General features: G+C 43.0%; 1 protein-coding gene across 3 annotated transcripts in view; it reads right to left on the reverse strand.

Annotated features, from left to right (window-relative positions):
- Positions 1–19,649, reverse strand: part of Itpr (Inositol 1,4,5,-trisphosphate receptor) — a 154,733-nt gene that overhangs the window by 96,518 nt on the left and 38,566 nt on the right. For 2 of the 3 annotated variants that reach the window (XM_055065883.1, XM_050169922.2), the window contains exons 10-18: positions 18,962–19,395; positions 18,043–18,210; positions 15,717–15,812; positions 14,403–14,558; positions 10,780–10,930; positions 10,037–10,157; positions 8,653–8,819; positions 7,601–7,715; positions 3,333–3,384 (exon numbers count right to left, since the gene is read on the reverse strand). In XM_055065883.1, coding sequence (XP_054921858.1) covers positions 3,333–3,384; positions 7,601–7,715; positions 8,653–8,819; positions 10,037–10,157; positions 10,780–10,930; positions 14,403–14,558; positions 15,717–15,812; positions 18,043–18,210; positions 18,962–19,395 — 1,460 coding nt within the window. Of the gene's footprint in view, positions 1–3,332; positions 3,385–7,600; positions 7,716–8,652; positions 8,820–9,948; positions 9,970–10,036; positions 10,158–10,779; positions 10,931–14,402; positions 14,559–15,716; positions 15,813–18,042; positions 18,211–18,961; positions 19,396–19,649 lie in introns of all 3 variants that reach the window. The other variant, XM_055065882.1, reaches the window with a different exon arrangement.

A 19,649-nucleotide genomic window follows, 5' to 3' on the forward strand; every position in this document is an offset into this window, starting at 1 on the left:
GGAGTTCCGCGCGGGTTTTGGTATTTTATGATGGCAGCCGCTGAAGTCTTCAGCCGTAACGGGTGCATTGCTAGAGAGGTTTAGATTGTCCAGTATTCGGGTAAATGCAAGCGGACGGACGTCAGGGCGGAGGTGTAAACAGGAGAGGCTTGCACAGTGCAGCCACCTGGTGACGCAGAGCTCAAACAGACAGAAACAGCTAATATTCCAGTAAGCAAGTGTACGTGACGACGGCGAACCAACGTGACTTCCGGAACGATTCTTCACGCGGCGTGCAGGCAAGCCCAGGCAAGCTGCGTGCGTTGTGATCGGAGTTCCGCGCGGGTTTTGGTATTTTATGATGGCAGCCACTGAAGTCTTAAGCCATAACGGGTGCATTGCTAGAGAGGTTTAGCTTGTCCAGTATTCGGGTAAATGCCAGTGGACGGCGCGTCGGGGTGGAGGTGTAAACAGGAGAGGCTTGCACGGTGCAGCCACCTGGTGACGCAGAGCTCAAACAGACAGAAACAGCTAATATTCCAGTAAGCAAGTGTATTTTACTTTGCTGTCAATGTAAATTTTTGGGCAGCAACACGATTACGCCATTGCCGAATATTTACACTAGCAGCAAACTAGAATACATTTGATTAAGGCAATATTAGCTGTTTTTGGTCTGAGCTCTGCGCCACCAGGTGGCTGTACCATGCAGGCCGCTCCCGTTTATGCCTCCGCCAACGCCCTGTCCGCTTGCGTTTACCCGAATACCGGACAAGCTAAACCTCTCTATTAACAAAATGTTCATCGCCGAAGTTTGGGACATGACACGGCGTGCAGCACGCGTAAGGCACAGAGCACATGAGTGATGCTATGCCGACGCTGCTGCAAGTTTCACTGGGTTCGCAATACTGGCTATTATGTCGCAGTTGAGCTGACTGAACCACTAGGAGTCCTGCAATATCGATCCTTTTTTAATATGTAGAAACAAATTTTAAGTTAAAGCTTATTGTGTTTTATTGCCATCTTTAACACATTGCTTAATGTGACCATTAAGCGAAGGGTGGCCTACCTTGAAACCTATCAACACTTCACCGCCGCGACTAAACGCGCGGCCACTCGTGCATCATTTGGGTGCGCGCCCTCTTCCTCCGCCGGGTGCGTCGCGACGACAAGTGAGCGCGGCGCATGCAGACGCGTCCCAACGCATATGTCTGGTTGGGGCTTCAAAGTCAGCTTCGCCGCAATGCTGCCAGTTATGCGGCAAAGCATACGAACGCCGCGAACGCGGCTTCTGGCCCAATTTTCTTTAAAAAATAAAATAAGAAACAAGAGGCACACGTTAGAAACAGGTAAATACCGTAATCAGACATTATGAGCGTCCGGTGTTCCTTGAATATCTTCCCAGGGCAGACTGAAAATAGGAGTTTTCTACGGGAGGAGACGTATGTTCACTGCATTCACTGTCCTGTATGCTCTGCCAAGACAGATGCTGCAAGTGGTCGCTATTGGGGTCACCATAGAGGTCAGGCACATGCATGCTGACTGGTCAAGTTCGAATTATATGGCAAAGGCCAATTTTAGGACCGAAATAACAAAAGTTTGGGCTCACAGAAATGCGTGGATGCCGGCAAGTAACTTAGGTCAGGATCGAATCAACCAAAAAATGGAATTAACCACAGTTGAACTAACAGAAGTTTACTGCATCCAGTATTTTAGCGGATTCCACTTCTAACTAGATGAAAAACATCCTGTTTAAATAGCAAGCGCCATGTTGAAGGTGGTTGAATCAAGAGAAGTCAGAGTCAAGAGAAGTCAGAGTCAAGAGAAGAGAAAGATGTCAGAAGTGAGCATCCCTTATGCAACAAACAAGGAAGTATGAAGAAAGAATGTCATATGAATGTCCCAGCATATCACCAGAAACAGCCAGGATCTTGAGAAAGTCTGAGACAAGTTCTGCCAAAAGATAATGGAAAATTTGAGCTGCACTGGATATGTACCATTGCCTTGTGCTACTTCACTGCATGATGCGACAGACTGCATGACTTATCAACACGCATTCTAAGAGATTTAAGCTGCAACTATGTACTTCCTGACTATGTTACTTCACTGCCATGACAGTAAACAAATAATGATACATAACAAAAAACAAGCAACTGTCTGCAAGTTGATTTATTTGCAGGCTGTTATTTTTTAAGTTTAACAGACAACAAATTAGGAACAATAGCATTTCTTGATGTAATCTACTGAGTGTCCTTACCAGACATCAATTGTGATGAAGTGAAATAAAAAAATAGGCAATATGATGCAACACAGAGGAGTAAACAAGCCTGTCATGAAAATTCAGGCAAGTTGTCCTTGCGAACTTGAAGATTATCAAATATGGAAAATCGAGGAGTATACAGCCTTCAAGGACTTTTCACAGTGTAAATAGTACAACCTTTTATTGAGTAACACAGCCGCTGACCTACATAGTCAACGGCATTGCAATAACAACTGCCTTCAATACACTGTCACTGTCAGCACAATGACAGTGTATTGAAGGCAGACTAATGGTTCTCCATTAGAAAATGTGCCACAGTATGAGTACCTTGGTCTTATATTCTCGAAGGATCTGTTTTGGTCACATCACACTGAACAGATGTGCAACCGCGTGTGATAGCTAGGATACCTGCAATGTACCCTACGTTCGGCCCTTATCAACACAAGGCTCCTCACTTATATAGCACTACTTCATCCAGTACTCAAGTATGGCTTGGTCGTATGGAACCCAGACAAAATATCTGATATCAATAAAATTGAGCATGCCCACAAGAAAGCTGTAAGCTTCACTTATCGCTACGACAGGTATTTTTCACTTAGTTCCAATTTTCAAAATCTTAAGCTTGCCACTCTCTCTTGCCACTGTCACGTCAAATTCTCTAAGTTTTTCCACACTTTGACTAACTCTCCACAATTTCCTGTACTTAGCAGCTACATCACACCTGCTAGACCTATTCACCAAACACCACCATGAGTTGAATGTGTCTCCTTTTCATCACCACACCAATGTGTTCAAATACAGTTTTTTTTACCACACTATACAACTGTTACATGCTTTACCCGGTCATGTTCGATCTTCATTGTCTGCTAATTCCTCTTTTATATTGTTAACCACTGATTTTTATAGCATGTTGGTTTGTTTTCTGCTTTTTTTCCTTCTTTGTCATCCCTGTATTTTCTACTCCACACTCCAGCGATAGCCTTTGAGGGTTGCAGCATACTGAATGAAACAAAAATAAACAAACAATCCCTGACAGTTCATTTGCCATCATTTCTCACAGTAGAAGACAATGACAATGCGGTCAGCTGCTACTCACGTGCCTCCAAAGATGGCCTCAGCTTCTCTGCCAATACGCTCCATATCCACACCTGTAGTGATAAACAATAGATCAGCTACCACCATCGAGGGCATTGTTGTCTTCATTCCCATGTAAAGCTAGCACTGACAGAGTCTTTATTTCCGAGTAGCATATGCTGTGAAGGCATTGGCATACTTATAGAAAAGTAATAAACAATGCAAAAAATTATGTGACTATAAGATAACTTGGTCAAAAGAAAAATATAATTATAAATGTAAAATCTGCAAGTGGCAAAATCTAGGCACAGTCAAACGTCAACTTGATATGCTCATACTTGCTTCTAAACATTTTGAAGTTGAAAAATTCCTTCAACTGAAGCTTCTATGTATGTGCAGTATGATCTCACTCATGGAACCTCATGCAGACTGCATTACTACCTTAAATTAGTGTGCGTCTACAGTGATACTGACACACTTAACCTATCAGCTCTTCCACAAGCTATCCATTTCTGGAATGACTTTCTAGATAACCTTGTATAAGAGCAAGATCACGAAAAGTTTTACGATAATCTAAAAAAATATCTATGCTCCAAAGTCTGATGTTTTCATTGGCCAATTTCACCACTGCCTTTGCTTATATCATTGCTGCCGTTGAGTTAAAGTTGCTTTTTTTGTTCGTCATAGCATTTTCATTCTTGTTTTTTCAATTTTGAATGCTACTGTTACTCTCTTGCTTTTACAGTGTACCTTTTTAATTATTGGGTTCATTTGCATCCTATTGCACTAATCAATGTTTTACTTTGTTAAAGTGTTAATGTATTTTGATCTTTACGCATGTGTTTATTGTACTGCCTTCTTTACACAATGCCCCATGAGCGAGGGCTCTCCAAAGGCAGGGTGTTGGAACAAAGTTTTTCATTATGGTTTTAGTTGCATTCGACTTAAAGAAGTTCCGTTTCAGTTCTGCTCTGGAATGAAAAAAAAAAATTATCTGTAACGGTTCATAACGGTTTCGATTCACATGCTAAAATTTTCTAAGCAAAGCAACGATAAACACATAGTATTTATTTTTCTCAATAAGTGAATTATGATTTCTGAGATCTTGATCTCAGAAGCAGCACGTCATTGAGTGTACTCGCTGAAATGCAAGGCCGCTGTTACGATAAAATCAACTTAAACAAACATGAACTCACAATAATACTTTCATAACAAAGCGTTGTACCCATAGAAAATCAAACGATAAGCTCTCCAGCGCGCAAGCCCTGGGTTTTGCTACGCTACCAATCTGCAAATGCACCGAGCAGTAGGAATAAGTGAATTATGATTTCTGAGATCTTGATCTCAGAAGCAGTACGTCATTGAGTGTACTCGCTGAAATGCAAGGCCACTGTTACGATAAAATCAACTTAAACGAACATGAACTCACGATAAAACTTTCATAACAAAACGTTGTACCCATAGAAAATGAAACGATAAGCTCTCCAGCGCGCAAGCCCTGGGTTTTGCTACGCTACCAATCTGCAAATACACCGAGCAGTAGGCTTAGATTAGTGGAGTGCTTGACCGTGGCTATTGCTCGCGCTATCCCTGCCTGAGACAAGTGCTAATGCGGACCGCTGAGATGCGCACTTATTCCAACGTTGCCTTACATCGGTTGTTTGGGATTGCCGACTTTCCCCTTAAACCGAAAACCAATAACAAATATTTCAGTTTCCCTCCAAAACAAAACAATAAATAACGTTTTGGTAGTTTTTGTTCCAATCAAAAATTACATTCTTTTTTAGTTTTTCATTTTGTTTTCGTTCCGTCCCGACAAACTGCTGTAAGGTATTTATAAATAAATGTAACAATGATATTAAATTGTACCTCATCATGCCGAGAATATGTAGCAATCGTCAGCAACTAAGGATATAATAAAATACGAGTGTAAGTAGCCATAAAAAGCATGGGATGTGAGCCTGTGTCACTGTCACTCTCTGCCGTGCCACCATCAAGTGCCACCTAATTTAACTGTCGCGCCCTCTGACAGATGGCATGGAGTGCTGAAGTTTGAAAAAGTTCAGTTGACTTTAGAGTTCAACAGGGTGCCCCGCACCCTATCGGGGAGAGAGGGTGCGCACACTGAGGCACCCTAGAGTTCAGGAGGGATAAGAGCTGAGTTGGAGAAGTGCATCTGAGTGCATATGCACCCTGTCATCCTTGAACACGTGGGGAGGCAAAAGCGGTGCGCCGGCCTTAGTAATGTGTTTTCATTCACCGGCCTTATTGAAACCCTAGCGCTGCACAGTATCTCAGACTCTGTGAAGGGCAAGTTATACTCCAGCATAGCACGGACGCATGCCTTGGGCGCAGCAGTTCTGCTACATTGGTGAAAAATGGCCGCTCATACAGTCTAGAGTTTGACACAGTTAGCGTGACCAGCAGCATTCGGTGGGCTTTGGCACAGAAATAGAATCTGTCCTATCTCAAGCCAAAGCCACTAGACCGGAGTGAGGGAGAGAGAGAGAGATAAAGGCAAAGGAAAAACAGGGAGGTTAACCAGAGGATATCTCCAGTTGGCTACCCTGTACAGAGCAAAGAGGAAAGGAATGCGAAAGATGAGAGAAAAAGAAGAAAATAAGATTTAAAAAAACACAATACAGAACTGCTTGAGTGGGTGCTGTCGCTCATGCTCTAGCTTGGCTGGTATGCAGCCTGCAGGCCTAAACATTGGGTGCATTGAAGAGAGCGTGCTGAGTTCGTGGCTTCACCAAATATAAAAAAGGGCTCACTCGCCACGCACCTGTGTGCATGCGCTGCGGCAACAACTGATCACCGCTCGGCTGTGGGCCACGTTCAACGCACCAAACTATACAGTAGGCAACTCTTTGGTAATTCTGGCATCACCGGTGTGACATATTCGACTTCACCAACCGCTGATGCTGAAAATGCCAGGCTATATAAATTGCCCCCGAGAGATTGGTAACAGCGATATGCCATCACATTGAAACACAGCTGTCAATACTGAAGAGAGGAAACACAATCGCACCAAGGCTGTGCATGTTCAACGAGCCAATGAGAGTGTCGATGCACGTGCCAGCCACAGCAAGAAGACAGCCAAGGATCGTTAAGGCTCGCGTTACCCAAATGTGTGATATGCATCTCCAGGAACCACAGGACGTCAAGCAGCATGGGGGGACCCTAGCAGAAGAGAGTCACCCAAAACAGATTCGTGGCGACCGAAACTTCTGAAGAATACGAGCGCCTTCTGCATTGCAGGACGGACAAGGAGGAGACCTGATGGTCATCATGGTAACTACGCGTGAGTTACGATACGATTAGGATACGAATTAGGTGAATAATAAACATCAAAAAGAGACAGAACAGAGACATATGCTAAACATTTAATCATCGGATCATTTGAACAACCACGTACATCAAGCTTGTCTTCTTTAACGTCGATACTTAGCTGACACTTTTCTAGCTATATGTTGAGGCAAGCTAGGCGTCAAAGTCTGCAGGAAAGCTTAGCTAAGCTGCATATGCCAGCACAAACACAAATCATGTGAGAAGACATATGCCACATCTCACTTACTGATCCATTATTACGACCCAGACACCATCAGTTGGCCATAAAAGCCTATCAAAAATCAAACAGACACAGCTAGGTTCAGCTGTCACCATAAGCTCACCAAGGCTTACTCCTTTGCCCATTTTATTGTACCCGAGTGTCCTCATCTGCATAAATTGGACATGCCCAGTGTGGGTGCAAAGAAGATGCCTGGCTGGAAAACAGCAGAGCTATGCAATTTGCATTGCATGTCCATGCGAATCCTTACAGAGCCAAACAATGCATGGGTACAATGCTTGAAGGCTTCATTAAACAAAGGTATTCACTCCAGAAATACATTGCTGAATCAGAGGAGGTCATATATGGTCTCATATGGAAGCACTCATGGTGAATTCACAAAGTTCATCACCCCAAAAATTCCACTAAACCAAGATTTGTAAAATACAGTTTGACTGCACAATTATGAATTACAGGCAATAACTTCTTATCTTTGAGTTCTTTATAAAAGCAACATCATGTGTATAAAAGAGAAACCAGCAACATTTTCACTGTATCAAGAGAAAGTAAGTAAATTAAGTTGGCTGTTGAGCTTTATCAGATATGACCTTAGTCATGCGCCCATATGTGGAGTTGTGTTTTGTCTGGAGTGCTCTTCACATAAATGATCTATCCATTTTGTGTTGTTCTTGTGATGGCAGCAAAAAGCTAGGCAAAAATTTCAAGCTATGCATACACACCTTTGTCACCAACAACAATGGTCTCATCAGCTTTCTCATGACTCTGCTGGAATTCCCGTTTGAAGATAGTCAGCAGCCCCGTGATGCGGTAGTCAAGCCTCACATTCAAGATGAACTGAGTGCAAAACAGTGGCCACAAAAATAAGCACGGAACCTTTCCTCATCTATTTAAAAGGTACTAAAGTGAAACACTAAATCCGACCAGGCTGGTAAAATGCACTTATGAAACTCTCTCAGCATTTATTGGGCGGAAAAAAAATACAGCTGATTAAAAGACATCTTTTCGACTGAACGTAGAATTTGGCCCTCACAATTCTTTTTATGAGCAATGCTATAATGGAAGCATCACTGCAAAATGTCGTAGCCTTTTTGGTGCCTTCCTAAGTTTGGGTTTATCTTTGGCTTGAAACACGAATCCAAGACCAATTTTTTATTTGTTCTCTGAATGCAACATCGCTTTTATTTCTAAAAAGAGTTCATTAGCATAGGGCTGTTGTTGGCACTATCAGTGAAATCACACCAAGCTGCTGCAGGAATTCAATGGTGGTATTGACTCCTGCCTTTCATTTCTGCATCATTTTCTTGCACACATAGCAGATTCAGTATGTTATTTTCTATTTTAGAAGTGCAACATATATTAATCCAGCTTGGTTTAACAATTTCCTTCCTTCATTTTCCATTTAGGACAGTCCAAATAGGTGGTGTGATCCTGTAGAAGGTACAAGCTACTAATGTTCATTATTGTGTGACGGACTGAAAAAGATATGTTAATGTATATTAAAAGAAAACATAATACAGCAGCTATGATGATGGAAACAAATGAGATTAAATACTTAAAATAAATGCAATAAGAATAAGAGCTGCACTGCCCTTCCACCAAACAAGTGTTGAGCAGAACACCACATATTGTATTTAGCAATTAAAGGAAAAAAGACTGCTATTTCCTCTCGCAAACTGCATTTTTGGCACACGGGCAGGAATACAATATTAGGTAAAAGCCACATGCTAAAACTTCGAGTACGATTACAAGACTAAAAATAATGTATGCTTGCCTGCAAAATCTCAATGATCTTGAGCTTCGTGTCCATAACAAGGGTGTCCTCCGCAGCACTTTTTCGTGGTGCCGGCGTAGGTGCCTTGGCCAAGGTGTTAGATCCAAGCACCATGTTTGTGACAACTGTGCCAACATCTCCCAGAGACTTCAATACACTGCCCTGGGCTGCACAGGTACCCAAAAGGCTTCAGAGTCACTGATAAGATGAGACACATGCTAAAACATACCGCAGAACGACAATAGACACATACTGAAGTAGTCAGTGCAGTCAATGTAGAAATGACAACAGCATTCATTTGGTACACAAGCTAACAATGTTCAAAGGTTTATAAACTTTTGCAGAATTCAGCAAGCATACAAAATTCAAAAGTGGAATATTTACATTTGCCTGAGTGGTAGCAGAATGGTGCAACTGCAGCCCCGTGGTTCATCAAAAAGTAAACTTTGCAACTGAGGACAAATTCATCTTGGTTTAGGTAGGGATCAAAGCTTGTAAAACTGCTATACTGGTTGCCGGCAGGCTACTTGCCAGTCACATCAGGCAAGCAGATAGTAGTGTACAGCTGAATGAAATGAAAACTCGGGCCACTGGAAGCTCAATGCATTGAAGCAAATGTTTCTTTCATGAAACTCCCAGCACCTTACAGGTCTCCACAGAACTGTTTGGATTTAACACATCCTCAATTGAGCATACCACAGGCAAATAAGCACATATTAGTAACTACACAAGAAGGCTGCTTCTCAAGCAAGATGCTGCAAGTAAAATGCATATCTTTACATGCAGTCAAACAGAGCTGTGAAATTCAAGAAAGGGCAATAACAGCCATATTCATGCTGCCTGTTCAACTGGCTGCCTTTAACAGCATGCAGGAAGAGCACAATCAAATGGCACTCACAGTTGCATGGTTGAGATGGACAGGGAAATCAAGAGGCAATTTAGACAATTCATTCAACCATATGCAAATTATTGCAGCTGCAGTGAAACTATGATACAGCATCAGACACAATAGAGATGGGCATTTCAACATAATAAGGAAGAAATTATACTTAAAAGACAGACAAAAATGCCATAGAGCAATGCACTCCCAGTCAGGACACGACACTCCCAGTCAGGACACGACAAGCATGCTATCAGATACAGCATTGCTTGGTCGTGAAAAAAAACTGCCTGTGAATTTCTTCACATTTACCAATTAAGTTCTCAGGATCACAAACAAGAGCAATGACACATTAGTGACGACCAAACACATGCAATGACAAAGGCAAATATGGACAGGATATCCATCCTACTCACTTTGCAACTCCTTTTCAGGGGCTTGTTTATCAAGAAAGTAGATCAGACATCAGCAAAGTCAGCTGAAGGATTCTAAGTGAGCACTCACCATTGGCAATGGCAGCTTCAGGTACGCAGTCAAGTATGTTGAGGAGCGTTTTAGTGAGGCGGAGTAGGTCACTGAAGCTGTAGAAACCAAAGTAGATGAGCTCTCGAGCAAGTTTAACAACCTGAAAAAAGGAGTGACCACTAGAATGAATTTTTGCAATGAATTGCCCAGGCCTTAATTTATCTTGCAGATTAGATTATTCAACACTATTATATCCAAATTGCCATACAATGCTTTATGTTGTGCTTTAAAAAATGCACTTAGAGAGCATTACCTTGGGCTTGCTTATCTTACATTATAGATACATTAAATATACCACTATGTACTGGTCATATATGTATAATGTCAAAATTTCACAAGCTGCACCACTATAAGGGGTCATATAAGAACACACCACCATCCATTACCTCTATAGCACAAGTGGAGCTGCCATATGATGAAAATGACAAGATGAATTAAAAGGCAAGTGATAAACGAAAACACTTGTTTCACTACATTCCTTCTCCTAGAATTGCAATATGCGATCCAACCCATCAGATGAAGGTAGAGCCATTTATTAGTGCAAAAAAGGACTTGACACATTACATTATTGCAAAAAATTTTACACACTTTTCAAAATACATTAATGTTGTGACCTAGGGTTCAATAGAATGAAGGAACATATTTCCCTTCTAAATTTTTCTCATGGACAGAGATGTTGCTACACCACCTTTGAAACTACTAAATACAAAGACAAAACAAACCTCAAAGGTGAGCTTGTTCTGCTCCCTATCTGCAAAAGACCACACGTGTCCAACCACATTGCAAAGGTAGTCCTCTACAAAGGTGATGGTGGGCTTGAACTTGCGTTGCACCACTTCCTTCCCTAAGTCAGGATGGCGATTTGCATCATAGCTGCGTCAAAGTCATAAGAGGTCACATAACACACGCATGAGCTAACTGGATACAACACTGCAAATGTGTCCAATGCTGGTGATTTTTGTTAACAGTCATTCAAGTGCAAGAAAAAACAAGAAGTCTGGATTTCAGGTAGCATCATCACAATGCTGGGAGCTGGAACTTCTAATTTCAAAACCATTATCAAATAAGGTATAATAGGTAATCAGAGATTGCTTGGTTTTCTCCATAGAATAACCAAATTTTTATTTTAGAGATCACCTAGTAAAATGTCACTTTATCCATAAAATCTTCAGAATAGGAGTTAATTCAGTGCCAGCTGTTGACACCAAATCAAAGAGCACGAAGCATGTTGCATGCCACTGCCCAAGCTCTTCTGGAATTTTACTGTTGCAACCAGCCTCGGCTGATGTCAGCATTGACGTCACCCTGCCCAATGAAAGTTGCTAAGCAACGTCTTTGTACTGAAGCAGTATGAAATGGGAAGGCAGAAAATTAAATAAAGTACACAGCTCCATACCTAAAAAAATAGTGTTCACTGGCTTGTATTGCTTTTTAGCAGCAACAGGTGGTATTTATGTCTCATGATTTTGCCAAATAGCTATTGCAAAGCATTTATTATCAATTGCTGATCACTTTTCTTATTGCCGTCTTTGTGGTCTTTATTGTACATTCTCTCTCTCTCTTTTTAATGAAAATAAAGGAAAGACGTTTATTTCACCCTTTAATGATGGCAGCTGCAGCTTTTCACACAATAGTAATAACAATACAAAACTTATTTTAAGTTAGGAAGTGTAACAAGTTCGGGAAACCTAGAGCACAGTTAGCTAAAAGAAGTACTCGTATTGTGGCCTTTATGAATGATTCAACTTATTAGTTGTGCTCTTCTCTAAACAGCATTATCTACACTGCTTTTACTCTTTTTGTTATTCTTCTCTGTTCTATCTGTTTGCCACTTAGCTATAGCTCTGGCTTGCAGTATTTTGAAATAATCAATAGAGGTGTGGAAACAAATTTGGGTTCGAAAGAAACAAATTTTCTTGGGCTCGTTTTACCTCCACACTCCAAGTGTGAACTTGACTCAAGGTGTTCAGCTTTAGAGTTAAGCATACAAACTTGAGAATCTGCTTTTAGTTGGACTGTTTTATTGTGATAGCAATTATAGAGACACTCCAGCCACACTTGCAGTGTCAGCGTTGGCATCATGCTCTTTGTGTATGTATACGTAAGTTACGAACAACTACAGGCAGACATGTTTGTCGCAAACATTCACTTTATTGGTGTAAGAGTCGCACTTAGTGGCTTTTCACCCACAGTGTCTACATTCTGTCTATCCGCGCACATGACAACACACACACTTAATGCCACTCGCATCTTCCTTTCCCTCTTCCTACCATCCGTGCACGTCACTCACAACACACACTGCATACCACCCGCATCTTCCTTCCTCTTTCGCCTTGCCTCGCCTCACTTGGAGCTCTCAGTCCACTTTTGCCACCACTCTCTCCTCATGGCTCTCCCCCCTCAGAACGTGAAGGAGTACGGGAAGAGAGAAGCTGTGGTTCATAGTAAAGCACCAACTGGTCTGCGTGGGCAATAGTTCAACGATGTCCCATAGTAGGGCCACTCAAAACAAAGTCAATGTCACCTAACCGCTTGACCACGCGATAAGGTCCACATCGCTGTGGTGTCAACTTGGCTGGGAGACCCTTCATAGCATCACTCAAGGCGTGACTATCCAAAAGCATGATGCCATCATCCTAATGGCTGTTGGCTGCCGATGACAGTTGTAGGTAACTGGACTTCTGCACTTGCCAAGCAGCTGCTTGATGTTTCTGAGCAAACTTGAGGGCCTCTCCAAGGCACTGCTGGAATTCTTATGCAAAGGCAGGGTGTGCTGCTGCCAGAGGCTCTTATCTTGTCACTTGCAGGTTCCCATGAGGTGTGGTGCTCATGACCGTAACAGAGCAAGGCTGGAGTATATCCACTGACCGCACTCTCTGCAGTACGCATGGCAAGGTCGACGTCAGCTATGTGCTGGTCCCAGTCCTTGTGGTTTGAGCAGTATGCTCATAGGCACTGCTGAATGGTGCCATTGTGGCGCTCATCCAATTGTCTCACTGGTCAGTATGGCACCGTGTGACGGTCTTTGATGTGCCAGTGTTTTAGGAGATTACACCATGAAGTGCTCACGAAGAGCTTTCCATTGTCATTTGTGATGGCCACAGGTGTGCCACGGCGACAGAAAACTGCAACCGTACACTCTAAGATTTTCGTACTTGTTGCCGGTTTGCAGGGGGAACAGCTCTGGAAACTTAGCGAATTTTTCGATAATCACCAGCAAGTATTAGTGGCCACGAGGTGTAGATGGCAAGGGCCCGATAATATCGACACTAAGCTCTTCCATGGGAGCTGTGGCCCACTGAATGCTCATGAGGCCCTCAGGCTTCTGGCTTCGAGCTTTTGTGCGCTGACAGTCAGCACAGCACTGCACATACTTTGATATGTCAGCCCAAATGCCCAGCCAGACAAGCTGTGCTGAGACACGTCTCATGGTTTTGAAAAATCCGGCATGGCCTGCAGTTGAGTGGCAGTGTGCCTTCTCCAGTGCCAGGTATCAGAGGGGATCAGGTAGCCATGGTACCTTCTTGTTACTTCTTTGCTGAACCAGCAGTCTGCTTGGCTCCAGTTCTGTTTTCTCTGCCAAATCATGAAGACGACCTTGGTTATCAGGGTCTGAACTTGTAAGCCTAGTTCCTTGGACCACGGTCTTCAGTTTTGAAAGACGGCTGTCAAGAGCCTGTTCCTGGGTGAGCCGTCCTGTGTCACCTAAGGGTCTGGCATTCCCTTCCAAGGCTACTTCTACTTGCTCAAATGTAATTTTAGCTTAAGGTTCTGGAGCAGCAATGAACTTCCTCATGCAGACTGTCACTTGGGTGGTCTTCACACTGACGAGGGGCTCTGCTCAAGGAATTTATGGGTATATTTGCCAGTCTCCATCTGTGCCTTATTCATGAATTGAAGCCTTGCAGTTGTAGGACCCTACCCTTGACCCTGGGCACCCACATGCTTCATAGCATTATAACCAATAGAAATAACCAATAAATGTATGGAGTACATGTCAGCAGGTCTACTGCAAAGCTGTCTGACTGACAATTCTATTTGCCTATAAATATACTTAATTTTAAAATAGCAACAAGGACAACAATTAAGGCAAGGGGCATGTACATTTTGCCTCTTGTGTGTGCATTGCTAGAAGTAGATAGTTAAAGAAATACATATATCTTAATTACATACCACAGTTACTCCTCTACTGTTTCATTGTTTTGGAAAGCAACCTGCAGCATAGAAGTTGGCAAAAAAAAAATTGAGTGCTATCAGCTTGAAAAAATGCCCAATGTAAATATGCCAACCAAAGAAGGCATTGAGAAAGCATTAAGGAAATTAAGGTTGGCACAGGGTTACTCACTCCTGAATGGAAAGCTGCTCAGGAATGTCGGACCAGAGGCGTGCGTACTTGACAGGTGTGATCAGCTCTTGAGGGTCCCTATCCACATGCATGTGCAGCATGAGTCGACAAAATGCTGCCCGCAACTCATATGGCAGGTTTTCATCTGCCATGCACCTGCAAGCATTGATAGCACCCAAAGACCACGCTTTAGAATCGATAAGCATCAAAAAATGGGTTGAGGACTATGCTTTGCCCATCTTATAAGTTAGTCAATGAATTTTAATACAAGAGAAATGACGTGCAAACCAGACAAAAAAGCAATCAGCATGCTGCGACACAGTTACAATATACTGCCTATTTCTTAAAAATTCAAACAGAAGTAATTATGGGATTTACATGCGTAACTTTGTTAAATAGTGTAGGCTAGGGTGTGCTGGTATTCCTCTAAAGAAGAGCAGAGCACTATACACAGGGACAATGAAACACACGTGGTCAAAGCATTTTTACATCATGTGCATGTACTGCATGTAATCCCCGCAACTGAAACCGAAACTGAAGTTTTGCATGGTACTTTTGTTTGCATCTGCTTCACCGCTTGTCATTCCACCACCACCCCAAATGATCTGCTACAATTTGTTAAATCGCACACCACAAGTTTCATTTTTGTGTCCCCTCTTGAAAGCCATCAAGCTGAAGAAACAGAATCAGGCCATCCATCAAAGGTGATTCTATATAAATACATTCAATTTATCAACAAAACAAAAGAGTGACATTAAGCCTTACCATTGCTCTCCACTCTCATTTTCACACATCTGCAGCTTGTGCAACACATAATGCCAATGACTGTCAAGAAAAAATTTTTTGATCTTGTGTTCATATAATCTATGCATGCTTTTCATGCATAGTTTTCTCACTGCAGCTACATTTTGCATTCTCAACCAGCATACATATCAGAAGGCAAACTATGAGATAGAAAGCACATCAACAATCCCACAAACAATGTGTTTGAGAAATACATTTCAGAAAGGCAAAAAGAAAGAACCAGTGCAATATCCACTGTTTCATCTCGGGCCTTTCATTTTCATGTCCGATACTTTGCACTACCAGCCTCCCAGTTTCATCTACAAAAGAAATTATGTACATTTTTTTCGAAGCTTAAACAAAATTTTATCCTAGCAAAAGCACTGACCTTGTTTCCGTTTTAACAGAAGAGAAACTGCTAGAAACAAGTGGCAATATTCTGCTACAATTTAGAAATCATCTAATAAAACAGTTCAGGGTGTTACATGCAGCTACCGAAAATTAGGCTGCTGCCAGGGAAATCATTCTCACTTGTGGATCAGCTCAATATCCAGGTGAGGCGACAGGCTGTTGATGGCCAAGTACTGCCTGTCCAAGCACATGCCTGAGAATAGGTCGAGTTGGTGCCTGTACAGAAGGACAAAAAATATGGGATTGCTTAAAACACTTGTTACGGGCTCCTTGTCTTGAGAGGACTGGTGTCCCGAACAAGACTGTTGGAGGTCAATCAAGAGCCTCCTCAAGAAAAGCACAAAAAAGTGAAAGGCCAAAAGGGGCTTATAGGAAAGGCAAAATAGAGAGTTTTAGAATCTGGGATGGAAATGGCTTGAGTTCCGCTTGCGTACGCAAGCCACTTAGGTCCCAGCAAGAGCTAAGCAGACTTTGGGTGTTTCAGTATGCAAGCTGCTTGCATCCTCTAATCAAAACTTCCTAATAGCTTTACATTACCAGCCAAGACAGCCCTACCCCCTTTCCTAGTTCATGATGCTGAGTAAGGTTACTGCCACACCACCTTGCATATAATGACGCCTTCGTTTATTTGTCGCCTTCATTGTAATCATGCATAACCAACTCGCCCACCAGCACATGCTCAGTGACTTCATATAATGGCATGCCAATATGAAAAATAACACTATATTTGCATTTGATACACATCAGTTTGCTTATCCTTGTGCTGAAATTGGAAAAGTATCACGAGACTAACAATTCCTCATGAGAAATATGTTGCAGGTAGCAGTAGCAAAAAGTGTGGTGCCTGCAGGAACCATAAATTTAATCTAAATCAAATGTTCATACTGGTGCACAGCATCTGGAGAGCTCGTCTGCATCACCCTTACTTTTCCCAATGCTCTCACGCAGGAGGACATCAGTGCATCACTGCCTCACAGTGCAGACAAGATTGAAGGGCAGAATGAACTCGGCCTATGTGAAGAAGCTGAGCAATGCCATGTAATAGGTGAAGTGTATGAGACGACACAAGTCTAGTGCATCGGATGGCTGGGAGCAATAGATGATGACAAAGACGACGTGCTGCACAAGTTTGAAACGACTGCGCCAGGTGTCACAACGAAAAAAAAAGAGAAGCACCAACTGGCACAGTACACGGGGTGCAAATGCAGAAGGTGAAGAAGAAAGGAGAGAGGAGAAGGGAGAAGGGCTGGAAGAAGGGAAGGCAGCTAGGGTGCAGAGATGTCAGCTTGACGGGCGTTGGGCCCGAGCCCGCGATGCCTCCACCTGGCCAATCTGCACCTTCCGACAACCTGGCGTCTTCTTCGTAGCAGGCTGCAGTCTGCATAGCAACCATAGTTCAGACACCTGGCAACCCGCTCTTCCGCACCTCGTTGCCCTGCTTCAGGAGAGCCGACACAACTCTCCTGAAGCAGGGCAACGAGGTGCGGAAGAGCGGATTGCCAGGTGTCTGAACTTGTACCCTAGCGACTTCCACTCGATTGCTGCTTGTCTTCTGCAGAGCCTGGGATGTTTTGCTAAGACGACTTGCCGGACACAAGCTGAAAGTCGAATGCATCATAATGTAGGCTGCCCCTAGCTGGCTACTCACCTCCGACTATTGCTTATTTTGGTTCATGCCCTCCTGATCTGTACTGCTCAAAGGCTATCATCAGAGCTAACTGGTGAATCTGATATTTGCTCCTGATTTTATTTGCTTTTGTTATTCCTTGATAACTTAGTGAATTCTTTGTTGACTACGTAGCTTATTGATGTGTCACATGCCTTAGCCATCTTTCTGTATATTATATGTAATGTTAGCGTAACCTAACTCCAAGTTTGTGTGATGTTTTAAAATGTGAGTGTCAGTTTCTGTTATTGATAAAGTCATCTTTTGTATGTTTGCAAGGAGCCTTGTCATTTATAAAATGCACCGATGTAATACAGCACCTCAAAGAATCTAATCATCACACGCCCATCTCAAAGAATGCCCAATGCAAGGAACCATGCAGTTCATCAGCCCCATGCTGTATTGTGAAGGCCATCTGAACATCCAGTGACCTCGCAATGCATGGCATGTGGCACTTCACCATGAGCCGATGATTTCTTCCGTCCGTAACAGAGAAAGAAAAATGCATAGTTGTCCCCTGCCACAATCCCATTGTACGTTACAGCAATAAAATGCAAAATCTCTTGTCTGCATAAAACAGGAGGAAGAAAACACCTCGCAGATACACAAGATGTGAACCAGCAAAAAAGCTTTTCCTCGAATGTTTACTTTTTGCTGTGACCACTCATTTGCTATTTTCATTGTCCACTCCCCATGGGGCCTTGACTCGTAAAATTGTAGAAGTGTTATTTTTATCTGGCCAAGATCGTTGGCTGTTAACAGCTGCCAGCCCAGCCTAACCTGTAGTAGTCGAGTGTGGCTCGTGCACTAAGGCACTCGGTGTCCTGTGCCAACTCCACGATGCTGCGCGCCTCCCGGCCGCTGTCCCACAGCAGCAGCACCTGCTCCTCCACAGCTAAGGTTGGTGGGCCCCCTTCCATCTCCAGCTCAACCTGGCTGCGGACCACCCTGAAAACAGAGGGAACGTCCCTCTTCACGACACTCACACAATTCGCACTATCGTACAGCAGTGGAGGTGGTTTGGCCAGAAACTGCAATGAAGTGTTTCCGCATTTTAATGCAAAGCATTGTTAGGATAGATGCACGGGTTTCTGTCGTACATTTTTATACGTCCAGCTGATTAGTCTCAATACTAAGAACAATAAAGTGTATGTGTCCAATGGTGGGTTTTGAACCCAAGTCCATCAGCACAGCAGCAATTGCACTACCCACTAAGTCACAGACACATGTACAGCTCAAAAGAATGACAACCTTACCAGTTCATCTCTCGTGCAAGCAGCGCTTTCAAACACCTGGCCACATGTGCCATGTCACATAGCAATACTTTATTCGTAAAAGTGAGACCAATTTCCCCTAGCAGAAGTGCCAAAATTAAAAATTAAATTCTGGGATTTTACATGCCGAAACACAAATCTCATTGTCAGGCTCAACATATTGGGGGACTCCGGGGGTACTTTAACATGCACTTAAATTTAAGTACACAAGTGTTTTTGCATTTCGTCCTTATTGAAATGAGGCCACCACAGCCCGGATAAAACACACAGCCTCAAGCTCAGCAGCACATCAGTTGTGCATTAAGCATTGTCCCCGCTAGGCTAATGTATCGTGCTCCGAAATCCAGCTGATGTTAGTTGTTCCCTCAATTGCAGCTTCTATGCTAGGGTATAACACCAAGAAATGCATCTCCTGCAGATCCTACCTGGTTTCAATCAAGATGTCAGCATTGTGGGGTGAAAGCACGGCCTTGCAGATGAGCTCCTGGGTGACAGGGATGGCCTGCTTGTTGGAAATGCAGAGGTCTGAAAGGTAGTCGAGAAAACGACTCTCTCTGTTTTGCCGCACCAAACTGACAAATGTCTCGATTTCAGCTGCTGTAATGTGCTTCTCAAGAAGCTTGCGATTGCTGTGCAACAGCGCTGTGATAGTGTCTTCAGCCAGCACATCATAGCCAATTTGCTTCTGCATGAACCCAAACCACTTGGCAATGTACTCCTGGTTCTTGCGGTAGTCCTGCTGGGACAGTCTCAGGATACGATAGCAGAGACGGCACATGTGCTTGTAAGGTGCATAGCGTGGGTCTGCAAGGTCCTCCATGCGCAGCAGTGGGCCCTGCCCATTGTCTGTGAATGGCGCCTGTTAATCAATAAGCCAAGACATGAGATTACATATCTGCAAAATTGTACGGGTACTTAGTACACAGAAATCAAAGTGAAATTTGTAGTGCTTTACTAGGCAATGGAATCAATTCATTTTCTGCACAATTTGCAGAACACTGACATACCACTCACAAATCTCCATATCATTCACTTTATGCAAATGTGCACTGTGGCTGTGTGCTGCATATTCCTCTTTCCCATATAAGACCTGACAGAGCAAAAAATAAAGAG

Source organism: Dermacentor andersoni, chromosome 6 (assembly GCF_023375885.2).
Source record: "Dermacentor andersoni chromosome 6, qqDerAnde1_hic_scaffold, whole genome shotgun sequence".
Lineage (NCBI taxonomy): Eukaryota > Metazoa > Arthropoda > Arachnida > Ixodida > Ixodidae > Dermacentor > Dermacentor andersoni.